Source organism: Sardina pilchardus, chromosome 22 (assembly GCF_963854185.1).
Source record: "Sardina pilchardus chromosome 22, fSarPil1.1, whole genome shotgun sequence".
NCBI classification, from domain to species: domain Eukaryota; kingdom Metazoa; phylum Chordata; class Actinopteri; order Clupeiformes; family Clupeidae; genus Sardina; species Sardina pilchardus.
Genome location: NC_085015.1, coordinates 4,261,246 through 4,275,686, shown reverse-complemented (window position 1 = coordinate 4,275,686; position 14,441 = coordinate 4,261,246). Strand labels below are relative to the sequence as shown.

Below are 14,441 nucleotides of genomic sequence, written 5' to 3'. Positions count from 1 at the left end.
TTATGTTATTGTCCCCGGCACTAATACAAACAAACTGCCCTTGAGCATGAGAGCGCATGAACCATATCATTACTCCTGTATTTTATTTGACAAATTTGACAACAGCTATTTCAAATCATAGCCTTCTTTCTTTTTATCGCCATGGCGGTAACTGGGATGGTTCTAGGGGTACCGAGCACTGCCTCAAAACGTGAAGAGCTTTGTGGTTGCCACGCTGAAGCGACATTAGCATTTCCTGGATTTTGTTTCTAGTAGACTGTCCTCTGCCAAATACAATTGTAGCCTATTTTAAGACCGTTTTACACAAAAAAACGTCCGCCAATGAATGTAGCCTAAATGTCCTGCACTGAGGCTCCGAGAAAGAGCAGTCGAGAAAAAGAAGACTAGCCTAGGCAAACATGTTATGTGCAAATCTAACAACTGAGATGCATCCCCTATAATCATTATAGGTCAAAAAAGACAAGTAGAACACACAAACAACCGGATTCATGAGGTCATATCCTTTTGAAATAAATTAAGCCACCGTTAATGCCACGGGGCAAACGTGTTTCTTAGCGTCTTGAAACTTTCTTCTGTGAACTGAAAGTCCGATCAAACTTCATTCAAAGGCAGTCCATAATTCAAATGACATTGTTTTCTAACGAAAAAGTCCCAACTTTTATAATAGGCCCAAATAATAGAATATTTAAATAGGCAAGATGTTTGCAGTGCGTCGGAAAATGGGACATTTTATTTTTAATTGTTTCCCGCCTGATCAAAACCATTCAGGAGTTATTTATGCAATCCTCCTTCGCTTTCGGTTTGGAATGAAACAGCATAAGAGAGCATAAACCATAGTTTCTCCTGTAGGCCTAGGCCTATCTTATTTTACAAATTTGACAGCAGCCAGCATACATTTCAAATAAACATATAGCCTAATGTAGGCTAGGCAAGAGGTTTGTGGTGCGTCGGAAAATGGGACATTTTATTTTTCAATTGTTTCCCGCATTTAGAATCAAGAATAACATCCGTGAACCATTTTGATTTGTTGCCAGCATAAAAACAAGCGTACCATCGGCCTATCCACACATTTGAAATGAAATGTATGAATTGACCCAAAAACGAGAACACAAGTTGCGCTTCGGACATAGGCTTATGCTTTTAGTGGAAACTGGCCTCCTGACCTCATGAAACCATTAGTGACAGCAAAACAAACTTAAACGAAACAGCCAGATGCCTCTTCATAAAATAGGCTAACAGAAGACACCTTCATAAACAGGGCTCTAAATTAACTTTTTTCATCACCAGCCAACTTGGCTAGTAGATCTTTTTTCTTACTAGCCAATCAGAAATTCAACTAGCCATTTTTTTTCTGACCAAAATTAGACATGCCCATAACATTACCACTCACAAACCCCGGACCTCCCAACCACCGCCACATTCTTTTTTTTTTTTTGTTTCGTTCTCCACAACCCATTAAATATTAACCTATTATCATATAGAATTATTTAAATGATAACAATGAGAAAGTCATTTTGTTGTAGAAAATACATTTGTTAAGAAATACGGTTAATATGATGCGGTTTAATTCATTTATAAATGGTGCACTGTCACTTTAAGACTCTAAGGCTACTGGCTCCACTCAATGGCTTCGATGTCTGCCCTCTCACAGTAACCTATACCTTTCAGTAGTGGAACTACTGTTGTCTTTGCGTTTTTCTTTTACGTTTCTTATAAAATGAAGATATCAGTTATCAACAATGAGAAGCCAGCTGGTGCTCTCTCTCTCCCTTTCATGCGCACTCAAACACGTTCCCAATTACGTTATGAGTAGGCCTACGTTATTAGTAGCCTAACATAACCCAAATTAGATTTGCTGCGGAGATTTCAAAGAGTAGCCTATCATCTCTATGTAACATGCTGTTTTGATATTGACATTGTAAATGTAAACGTTCTCTAAGAAGAGTGTAAAGCATTACTTTATGTTAACCACAACATCGTGGCTGGGAAAAATGGGGAACAGCCAATGATAACCTAGTGAGCCGGATCTATAAACTAATGCATGCTCGGCGGCCCGCATTTAAGTGCATCGCGGGCCGCATTCTGATGGCAGTCCCGCGGCCCACAGGTGCAAAACTGAAAGTTTGTTGCGGCCATCGGTGGGGTGCCAGAGGCACCGTCTATACCGTTCTAATCAGGACACAATTTTCTTCTATCACTCACCACCAGCCAAAATGGCTAGTTAGGTTTTTTTATACCCGCCAACATGAATTTTTACCCGCATTTGGCGGGTTGGCGGGTGTTAATTTAGAGCCCTGTTCATAAACAATAACAAGTTTTGTCGTGAGACTAGGCTATTAAAAGCAGAAAAGATGTTCAGCTTGCTTCGGGATTTAATTAAATTTTGGATTGTTTGGCTAGTGGTAAATGCCGACATTCCTAACCCTGCTCACAAGTGCTACCTGGTGGTTGTTTGGGTCATTGCAGCTTCCCTTGGGAAAAATGAATAAAATACACGTGATTCACGCGTGAGGTCTCGTGAGAATCTCACGTGAAAGCAGCCAATTTAAAGCAACACCCACTGTAATAGCTGACAGGACACACACACACACACACACACACACACACACACACTGTTGTGAACTGTTCCCTACGACCCTCCTCCACCCACACTCATCTCTGGGTTCTCTCCCCCCACACAGATCTGTTGTTGTGTGTTCAGACTCACTCTAGTTTCTCCAGTTTGCAGTGGGGATTCTTGAGGAGCTCTGAGAGATGCTGAACTCCTGTATCATGAAGCTCATTCCAACTGAGGTACAGCTCCTTCAAACTGCAGGATTCTGATCTGACAGCAGACTCTATTGCAGAACAGCTAATTTCTGTGAGGGAACAACCACTCAGCCTGGAGAAACATAACACATGATGACATCTCTGATTATTACATTCACATACTGTACCTCTAAATAGACAACACATATGCCCACACCCCTTCCCGGAAACATGGGGATGACATGAATCAAGGAAAGTTGCAAACGTACTATGGGCGCAGTAGACATACAGACAGACGTTCCTTGCATTTATAGATAGATATGCTTTACTCTTTAAACACACACACACACACACGAAATAGAATACCCTGATTGTAGTCTGTTAACTTTGGCCTGTAGAAGAAAAAGAACAACAGTGCGAACAGGTGCGAAGTTGGCATTAAATTTAATTCGAAATATATATATTGAAAAGGTCTGAATGTTGTTAATCCTCCACAACAAAAGTAGTTGCACTGTGTACAGGGGGGATAAGTCACATGAAGTTTGCTATTTACAACAGCAGGGTAACATATACTCTAGACCAGTGGCGTGTGGTGAGGTCTGTGGCAGGGTAGGCAGTGGCCATTCACATGTGTAAATTCCATCCGTACACTCGCAAATATTACTATATTTTCATGGTAATACTCCTCCTACTTAATCATTTCACAGAATCAGAGGTGTCACTAGGTGTGCATGTTTTTTTCCACCATACGGGAGTCCGGGGTTTCTCCCCCGGGAAATTTAGAAAATTGGCCTGTTAAAGATGCCGTTTCCACATAGTTTGAGAAGGAAAGGAAGGAAATTCGTTTGGGACCTCCTCATCATATTTTAATAACAAATAGCCTAAAGCTAATTTCCCTCACTAGACCTACAGGTATTTATGGGGGATTAAGAGGGGGGGTTATTGTGCCCACGTTGTTGGCTTTAATAGCCTATCACGCCGACCTGCTGCAAACGTGAGAGACTTCTTGTAGGCTACTGTTGATGAAATATAACATCATTTTCTAGCCTCTCGGTGTACTTGGTTGACCATGGTTATCCGTCTGGGTTTTAATTAGCTAAACTACATAAATCCACCATTAATTTGTAATTGTATGCCTCCTCCCTGCTTTTTCCTATCTGGAGTTGTCCGAGCCAGCTGATGTCCGAGTCCCGTTGAGGCCGGACTGCCATTGGCTTATTTGCGTTCTAAAGGCAGCACTTGGCGGGAATAAGCATGCTTATACCCCCCATAAACTTTTCGCATAAATCATGTAATACGCATGCGCAACCTCCAAAATTCGCAGCATCGAAATGAATGGTGAGGATAGGCAGAGACCTTAAAAGCCTACCCTGACCTTTGGAATACAAGCAAGCTTCGGGACGGCTTGCTTGAGCGTTCCCACGGTAACCAGGCATGTTTGCTTTGCTGCGTAGTTCAGTGTTATGAATCGCTGTTTGCATAAGCCTTCACGTTTGAGTTTTTGACCTTAAATAAGACATAAATTTACCTTTTAGAATTGAAATTGCATTCTAATTGTGTTGTTTGTGACTTCAGTGTGAGCTTTTAATAATATTTTTTTAAAATATGTGTCTTTTTTAAATGAAATTTACTCAGGGTAGGCACTGCCTACCCTGACCGCACGTCACTGCTCTAGACTCTAGAGAGAACTGTATAGTCACCAAAAATACCTAAACCCTTTAAGAGAGCACTGCACATTTTTATGATGTCATCCTATGGGTAACATTCAAATGAGTTTTGTCATATTCAAAATGTAAAGATCACTGCAACTTTGAATATGAATATCAACTGATTTGAATGTCACTCAGCAAACATACACACACACAAAAACACAAACACACACGCACAAAACCATTCTTGTCTACCCCATTCACTCATCTCTGGGTTCTACCCCACCCACACACAGATCTGTTGTTGTGTGTTCAGACTTACACTAGTTTCTCCAGTTTGTAGTGGGGATTCTTGAGGAGCTCTGAGAGATGCTGAACTCCTGCATCATGAAGCTCATTACAACTCAGGTCCAGCTCCTTCAAACTGCAGGAGTTTGATCTGACAGCAGACTCTATTGCAGCACAGCTCTTCTTTGTGAGGGAACAACCTCTCAGCCTAGAGAAACATCACACATATCTGTTTATTATGCTCACATACAGAAATTACAACTATACAACACACACATGGGCCTGTAGTAGAAACTGAACACACATTAACGTTGTTTATGCACCTCCTGAATTTTGTAAATAGCATTTCAGCTCTAAATTATGTAGTCTGACGTTGTCATACTCAACATTCTAGTCAGAATATGAGTCTGATACTGCTCCATTGGGACGTAATTATGAGGCTTGTTTCAACCGAGGAATGCCTCTGCATTCGCGCACTCATTTGATAGACCTAACCAAGCAGAGCAATGAAATAGCTCATAATAGCTTATAGCTTCTGGTCTTTTTGAAAGTTATTGCGCTATCAATATCTTGTACAACACCCAATAAGGAAATCTAAGAATATGTAGCAGGGTAGGCTATTTGGAGAACGTTTCAACCTAAGCAGCTCTGGTTCGAGCATAGTTGCGCCACAACGGAGAAATGCAAGACCGAACTTCCCAAACTGAAATGTTGTGGGCGGGGCTAAATTCGGCTGGCACCCTGGCTATAAATTGTGCTAATCCACCTCTAAATAGCATACCTTTCTTAAAGCTCCAATGTGTAGTTTTTTGGGTCCATTCTTAGCAAAAACACATTCTTCCAAAAATATGTGCTCATTCATGTGTAGTTACTTCCATAAACAAATCAAAGTACACTATATTGCTAAAAGTACTGGGTCACCTGCCATGACGCTCATATGAACTTAAGTGACATCCCATTCATAGGGTTTAATGTGACGTTGGTTAACCCTTTGCAGCTATAACTGCTTCAATTCTTCTGGGAAGCCTTTCCACAAGGAGTGTTAAGGAGTGTGTTCATGGGAATTTTCGACCATTCTTCCAGAAGCGCATTTGTGAGGTCACACACTGATGTTGGACGAAGAGACTGGCTCTCAGATTCCGCTCTAATTCATCCCAAAAGTGTTCTGTTAGGTTGAGGTCAGGACTCTGTGTAGGCCAGTCAAGTTCATTGACACCAAACTTGGTCATCCAATGTCCATGTCTTTATGCACCTTGCTTTGCGTAGTGGTGCACAGTCATGTTGGAACAGGAAGGGGCCATCCCCGAACTGGGCTTGGCCCCTTAGTTCCAGTGAAGGAAACTCTGAATGCTTTAGATTTAAACAAGAGATTTTGGACATTTCCATGCTCCCAACTTTTTGGGAACAGTTTGGATTGGCCATTTCCTGTTCCAAATGGCTGTGCACCAGTGTACAAAGAAAGGTCCAAGAAGACATGGATGACAGAGCTTGGTGTGGATGAACTTGACTGGCCTACACAGAGTATTGACATTCACATTCAAGTTATTTATTTACAAATGTGTTGCATGCATTTCATAGTTCATAGAAAATGAACACATTCTTTTTTAACTTGTTTATGCATTTGATTCTATTTCATATGATGGAATATGCAGAAAGAATAGGCCTATAATTAGGCTGAAAGGTTTATTGCTTTACAGCATATTCAGGTTGTGTGTGTTTTTGAAAAGTAACTAAGTAAAGTAATTAGTAAATTAACTAATTACTTTTGAAACTAAGTAGTCAGTAAAGTAACTGGATTACTTTCTTGGATAAGTAATCAGTAACTAATGACTTTTTCCAAGTAACTTGACCAACACTGAATATTACAAACAAATTAGTGTTAGCGATACTGATGTTTATTAAATGTCGGGTATTCTAGCCTATACTGTCAATTTGTGGGACATCTGACATAATATGTAATATTCATGTTTTGTGCGAACAAGTAGCCCCAGATGCTTTATTTAGTTCAAGTAGCATATACACAACAATCTGTTTTAATGTTTTTATGTTGACAACAATTCATGTTACCACTAACACCACAGTAGTTCATATCAGCGTGCTAGCTAGCTAGTTGCTATGTGTTGTTTCAATTAGTTCTAATGGGTCAACAAGCTAACAAGCTATAATTGTTCGCAAACTAGCAATCTTTGAAAAGCTGATAAGTAGGTACGATGGTGAATGGTCATTTTGAAACTGATATGGCAAATGGGGATTATGAACATCTGGTGTGTGATGTGTGATTTCCTGTACGAGCCGTGATACAGCGAGGAACAGAAGGCCTGTAGCCAGACCAGCTTCTTGAATAGGAGCTGACCCAGTGCAGACTTGACCTGCGGTGGACTTGCTCTCGTGAAAACGTAACGTTACTCACAAGTGATTGCACAAATTAGTAGGCCTACTAGCGATACTAATGTTTGTTAAATGTCAGGTATTCTAGCCTATGCGGTCCTTCACGTTTTTTTAACAATGTCCTAAATACATAATCGCTATTCCGATAAATTAATCAAACAGGCCTACTATGATGTATACCATTTTAAGGGGCTAGTTCTCCTGATTACCATGGTGGGTATATTTGATCTCTGCCATGTAGCATAAGCATTTTTGTGCCTCAAGTGCATCAAGTGTGAAAAAATGGAATACTTTGTGCTGTCTGCAAATGGCTAATACATTTATCATCACTTTTTAACAAAAGGTGACACATTGATTCTGTTTTTTTTTCACCAAGTAGAGGTGGATTGTGGATATCCCATACACTCTGGGTTTTTTTCCATTTTCAACAGAAATTGGGGCAAAAATGAGATTAACCTTGACAAATTGATATTTCCTTTTTGTGCCGCAAGGGCATCAAGTCTGAAAAAATGGAATAGTCCATGCAGTCTGCAAAGGGTTAATCAAGCAATATGACACAAGTGTTACTGCCTCACACAGATCTGTTTTTGTGTTTTCAGACTCACTCTAGCTTTTCCAATTTGCACTTGCGATTCTTGAGGAGTTTTGAGAGATGCCGAACTCCTTCATCATGAAGCTCATTGTCACTTAGGTTCAGCTTCTTCAAATTGCAGGAGTTTGATCTGGCAGCTGACGCTATCATATCACAGCTCTTCTCTGTGAGGAAACAACCACTCAGCCTGGAGAAACATAACACATGATCTCTGATTATTACACTCACATGCTATACCACTAACAACACACATGAATACTTTTTCAAAGAATGATATTCTAAGCATTAATTTTGCTCTTCCAAGGTTCCAATATTAGGCAGCCGTGGCCTACTGGTTAGGGCTTCGAGCTTCGGTTCGATCCCCGACCAGTCCACGGCTGAAGTGCCCTTGAGCAAGGCACCTAACCCCTCACTGCTTCCAGAGCACCGCTGTTGGGCAGGCAGCTCACTGCTCTGGGTTAGTGTGATTCACCTCACTGTGTGTTCACTGTGTGCTGTGTGTGTTCACTTATTCGGTTAAATTGGGTTAAATGCAGAGACTGAGGGCCAGATGTACTAACGTTTTGCGCCCATTTTAGGCGTAACGTGCACGTAATAGCATGGCGATGGTATGTACAAATCGGCCGCAATGAGGGAAACGCGCAGACTGCCTGCCGTGGGAGCTGAGAATGGCTATTTGCGCTTTTCCGTGTCATGCATATTAATTCCTGGGCGGATCAGCTGAAAATGGGTGTAACGCGCAAGTACAGGGGAGGAGAGGTGCTAATAGCGATTGATTAAGTATTCCGCCATATGTATGAAAACAGCGCACGTCTATTTTGCGTTGAAAAACTTCCGCTTTCTGAAAGCAGGTGTAATCCAAATTGCGGTTAAATACGTCTATTAGAAAAACGTCTAGAGACAGCTGAATCAATATTCAGAGCATCAGTTTTCTTCATTGTACTATGTCAAAAGCAACCTTAACTTTTGTTTGTCTCTGTAAAATCGTGTTTTCTCTTTCACGACATAGCCTACACTTCCCAATCTGTTAGACAGGCATTAAGTCATATAGTCTACGTGCAGCAAATAGTTCACAAGTATTTTTTTTAAGTGGATTAGTAGAACTACTAGGCCTACTCTGTCTGTCGCAGCTCGTTGACATATCTTTGTATCATGTATGATCGCTAAACTTTGATTCCTTTTAATGTTGCAATATTCAACTGCGCTCGTTGTTCAGCTCTGCATGCGCGCAATTGGCGTGGTACAGGGGGCGGGAACGGGCGGCACAGAACGCAGTTAACGTAATGAAGTGATAGCTTAGTAAATTCGACGCAATATAGCAAAGCACAGCGTTCGCACTCTGCGCATACAAAAACTCGCTATTAGCGCTGTCTTAGTACATCTGGCCCTGAGTTTCCCGCAAGGGATCAAAAAAGAATATATTCTATTCTATTTACTCATTCTTAAGTGTCATGTACTATCACGACCGTGATCCGAAGCATATTGTGTGTGACAATGTTGGAAGGCCCCGTTTCTCCTGAATGACACTATTAAATCCAAATATGGACATTTCCGATGCACTAGCAACCAATCGCGAGACAACAAAGTACACCAGCGGTTAAAATGAAAAAATTCTAAATGGCTCTGATTTTGACCTGAACATTATCGGCAGAAATTTAGATTGTGGAAGAGAGGTCAAAATCAGAGCCATTTAGAATTTGTTCATTTTAACCGCTGGTGTACTTTGTTGAGTTCACAGATTTTGACTGTCCCTGCTATGTAGTTGTGCTAGAACAGTTTAAAAACTCTGTTCCCCATCATGTTGCCGCTTATGTCTGTGAACAGGAGGCGTGCACTGCAGCTGAAGCAGCCACTCTAGCTGATGAGTATGTGTTAATCCATCTGGATACCCCACTTGATCTCTGTTTTCAATCTAGTAGTAGTGGGCCTAGTGGTTCAGGTGAGTCAGATAAGGTTTGTCATTTTTGTCAAACGTGGCCACTGGAAGGCTGATTGCTACATGCTCCACTCTAGCACTAACTATGGCGTGGGCAAAGTCTGAGTCTGGGCCGGTTCCTCAGGCTGGTAAGAAATTGTTATTTGCCTCAGACATATTTCCCTGGGCCTGGCTGAGTTGGCAAGTTGGGTCGACCTGAAAGTGAAATGAGGGACAGTGCTGGCATATTTCCAGGATCCAGTGTTGCTGAGAAAATGGGCTTGGCAGACAGATTTGTTTGTTGGGGACTCGTTGTTCAACTTGTTTTGCCAGCTAAGCAATCATTATTAAAAGCTGCTCATGATGAATCTCAACATTCTGGGGTTGTGGCCGGCTGTTGAGACATTTCTTTTCATGGTCCTAATTAGAGATTAATCAGTCTTTTCTGCAGTCCTGTTGTCTGGATATCTGCTGCATTGCAGGGACAGACAGCATGGTGGCAGACACATTGTCTAGGGCTCCCCAGGTGTAACGCCTTCAGCCTTCACTTCCCAGGTTACAGTTTCTAAATTAAGGGGACTGGATTTTGAGCTGATCTTATATGGCTTTTGGTACTCCAAATGTTGTTGGAAATTTTAATTTATTAGGCCCCGAACACCTAGCCTGGTCCTAACCATCCCATAATACTACCATTTCATTTCGTATTATGGTCTGGAATTTCTTTGCTCTGAAGCGCTTGCAGGAAGCGGGAAGTAACGCCCAGTTCTGGTTTGAATTGATTGGACAGCTCTCACCCAATCGGCGATAGTTACTCATAACAACATAGCGCAGGCGTTTAACGTCATCGTCACGAGCGCCCTCCCCCTTTCGCCCCCACCAACCCGTCTCTTCGTTTATTGGCTGCTTCCTGGAGGGGGGGCGTTCTGTTACAATTCTACCGAGCAGAATGCTCCACAGAGGAGCACGGCCAGACTCGTAGTGGAGGCAATCCTTGGCCGGAAGTACGTGGATGGCTCGCGAGGCTACCGAACACCTAGTTGCTTTTATTGGGGGCCAAGCAGAGAAGGCCCCCATTGTGTTTGTTAGTATTCTTACTATTACTGGGGGCCAAGTAACGAAGATGCGGATCCCACTGTGTTTGTTAGTATTCTTATTATTAGGACCCAAGCACTGAGGTGAAGCAGCGGCTGCACCGTAGGTGCAAGGCCCTATTGTTTTTGCTCAGATTATTATTAGGGCCCGAGTACCAAGGTGCGGCCGCTGAAGCGTACAGATGTTTACATTAGGCTAAGTATTTTTTTCCCTGATCAGAACCGTCCAGGAATTATTTAGGCTATGCAAAAGTGGAACGTTCATAATTCATTCTCTCTCCTTATCGCTGTCGGTTCGGAATGAAACAGCATAAGAGAGCATAAAACCATATAGTTGCTCTTGTATTTTATTTTACAAATTTGACAACAGTCAGCTTACATTTCAAATGAACATATAGTATAGGCAAGAGGTTTGTGGTACGTTGGAAAATGGGACATTTTATTTTTAACTGTTTCCCGCATTTAGAATCAAGAATAACATTAATGAACCATTTAGTTTTGTTGCCAGCATAAAAACAAGCGTACCATCAGCCTATCCTCTAATTTGAAATAAAAGGTATGAATTGAGCCAAAAACGACAACACAAGTGGCGCTATGCTTTTATATGGAAGTTTGACACTGGCCTCGTGACCTCATGAAACCATTAGTGACAGCAAAACAAACCTAAACGAAACAGCCAGATGCCTCTTCATAAAATAACAAAGACACCTTCATAAACAATAACAGGTTTTTATTGTGACACTGCATATTGTTTGGAGCAGCTATCAGTAGGCTATATTAAAAGAAGAAAAGATGTTCAGCTTGCTTTGGGACTTAATTCACTTTTGGATTGTTGGATTGTTGGATTGGATTGCTAGTGGTAAGTGCCAACATTCCTAAACCTGCATGCTCGCAAGTGCCAACTGGCGGTTGTTTGGGACATTGCAGCTTCACTTGGGAAAAATAAATGAAATCCACGTCATTCACACGTGAGGTCGCGTGAGAATCTCACGTGAAACCGGCCAATTGTCTCCCCAATGCTTTGGTGTCTTACTGTATGTTCGGTGCACGACTGAAAGTTGACTGAGGAGGGAGGGTACCTACCTGTCATTGTTGATTTTTTGAACGCGCTTCTCACAACGTGTGTTAGTAGCCTCCTTATTTATGAAAGGTAATCCAGACAGACACTATTTCCCAAGAGCTACAGCTACATCACATAATATTGTGATTGGTTCAGCAGCTAAGTATAGGGTGATATGAATGTATCTCTATTAATTGGCCGAGTGATTTCGTTTAGACATTAGGCATTTGGCCATGTTCTTATTATCATATTGTTTGTTTAGTCTTTCAATCCAGTCAATCAAGTCTTTTTAAAAAAATATAACTAATGACATGCAATTGTAACTTTTCATGCCATTTAAAGTAGCAAAAAAAAAAGTATGCAGTAAGGAAAATAAAATGAGATTAAGAACTATATTGCATTTTAGGGCCTATTTCTGCATCGTGTGTGAATCGTATCATAGCTTTATGAATCTATACGAATCGAATCGTATTAAAAGGGAGCGATTCACACCCCTACTACAGTAGCGGATACAGAAAGTGACAGGTGGGTGGGCCTGGATTAAGTCTAGGTGGTAGTGATGCGCGGTTCAGCCCATTACCCGCGGGTCGGGCGGAATTGGTTTTTTTCTAAATATTGGGTTGGGTCAAAAAAGTAAAAATGCACATTTCTCACTTGGGAACTTATGACATATTAGGTGCAACGAATTATGCTAACATTTTGCATTATAGACTTTCTGAATCACATGCGACATGCTATGACCTTAAAGGCAATTAGGCTAACATGACCACTTTCACACATGCAGAGCTCTCTTGCACTCAAAAGCGCTCTCACATGCACAACTGTCTGAATCTGGCGTGTCCCTTTCTTCGAAGGTATAAATTGCGCTATTTTATGGACATGTAGCCTAATGATCTGGGATATGGAGGGTTGTGCACAATGCGAGAACACCTTGCTTCTGTCATAGACGAATAAACAGCTGTGATCATGCAACATTTGTTTATGCTTGGCAGTGTTTCATGCAAAAGTAGCCTCTGAAGTTGCAAGGGGAAATATTAATGGGAAATCGTTATGTCCATGAAGGTGAGATTTAACACTGGCTATGTCTAGGCTGCAGATTCCAATTACGAATGGTGTGGAAAAGCGCAGATTGTAAAATGACCGGTCATTTTACAATCTGCTGTGTTCACTTAGGAGAATTAGTTAGGCCAGCGGTTTCCAACCTTTTTTCCTCGCGTACCCCCGCCTACATTCTGACTTGACTCGCGTACCACCACCATCTGACACATAAAAATGTAACGCATTGTATTGCCACCGCCACCGCCCCCCCCCCCCCCCCCCCCCCTAACAACATCCACATACAATATCTTATAATAGGCCTACAACAACGTCTGTCAGGGATGTATTCGTTTGGACAACTTTATAGCCCTATAAAGGCTAAAATTACCTTTTAGTACCTTTTGGCTATTCCAGGCACATGCTTAATAAGCCGCCCTTTTTGATGAACACCTACAGCAGGGATGGGCAAGAGGGCCTAAGGGCCTAATAGGCCTATGACTAAGAGGGCCACATTTTTTTTATCATCACCATCAGAGGGCCAAATGTCGCCGCGCACTTCCGCACATCTGATGCTGCAAAATAATTCGGAATAAGAACGAAATATGTCAATGTTCATGCTCAAATGCATTTTTAACATAGACTACCTAACAACAAATAAAAGTATTTTACAGCCAGTAATAAGTATTATTTTCAGTGCAAAGGGCTCACATAAATCACCATTCAATGATGGGACAGAAATGAAAGCGTAATACTGCGTTCATGCAGCTCGGAACCTCGGAGGACCTGCCTTTAAAAAGTCCCGACCTCCGAAAAAAATGTGTTCATGAGATCAGCTCGGAAAATAAATACAGGAAACGCATAAATACGTTATTACAACTGCTTAGTATGGTTGAGCAAGAAGGAAATTGTCTTGGGCGAGTGTTTCTGTCTGTGTTGTTAATTTAGTGACAAATTACCTTGCCTATTCGTAATGACAGTGAAATTCACCTCTTGTGTTCTTGCAAGGGAGGCCGTCGTGGTTGGAGAATATGATAGTGACGTCAAGTCGGACACCTCGGGGCACAAAACTTCCGCACGAGTCTCCGAGGAAAAAATCCCACCCGACCTAGCGTTCATGTCATTTTTCCGCTATCGGAGGTCAGAAATTTCCGAGGTTCCGAGCTGCATGAACGCAGTATTAGCGTCAAGTTCTGTCAGGAAGACTCAATTCTCATTCATTACTTTCGTCCAATCATCAGTCTGCATCAGTCTTTAAAATGTCACGTCTTTGCACCTGCTTTCCGCTTTCAGGTGCCGATTTTTCGATGGTCCACAGGCATGCTCAGTTTTTCACTTAACCAAACCTTACAGGTTGTGCCGTCTAAGTAGGCTATCTTGCCTCACGTTGCTCATTCAGATCCGTAATTTATTAGTGCACGCATCCCAGTTTCGGTGATTCTTCCAATGTAATGCTCTCGTATCGTCTGAGGGTAAGCCAGAAGGGGAAGAAGAAGAAGCCGAAGCTAGTCATGCGTCTGAAGAAGGAGAAGATGATGAAGAAGGAGAAGAAGGAGAAGAAGGAGAAGACGGAGAAGATGGAGAAGAAGGAGAAGACGGGGAAGAAGAAGCCGAAGCTAATCATGCGTCTGAAGAAGTAAAAGAAGCCGAAGCTAGCCATGCTTCTGAAGAAGGA

General features: G+C 41.8%; 1 protein-coding gene across 4 annotated transcripts in view; it reads right to left on the bottom strand.

Moving 5' to 3' along the window:
• LOC134070012 (uncharacterized) overlaps positions 1 to 14,441 on the bottom strand; it is a 274,775-nt gene that overhangs the window by 18,667 nt on the left and 241,667 nt on the right. For all 4 annotated transcript variants that reach the window (XM_062526196.1, XM_062526198.1, XM_062526197.1 and 1 more), the window contains 3 exons: positions 7,679 to 7,852; positions 4,720 to 4,893; positions 2,708 to 2,881 (listed from right to left, as the gene is read on the bottom strand). In XM_062526196.1, the coding sequence (XP_062382180.1) occupies positions 2,708 to 2,881; positions 4,720 to 4,893; positions 7,679 to 7,852 (522 nt within the window). The remainder of the gene's footprint in view (positions 1 to 2,707; positions 2,882 to 4,719; positions 4,894 to 7,678; positions 7,853 to 14,441) is intronic.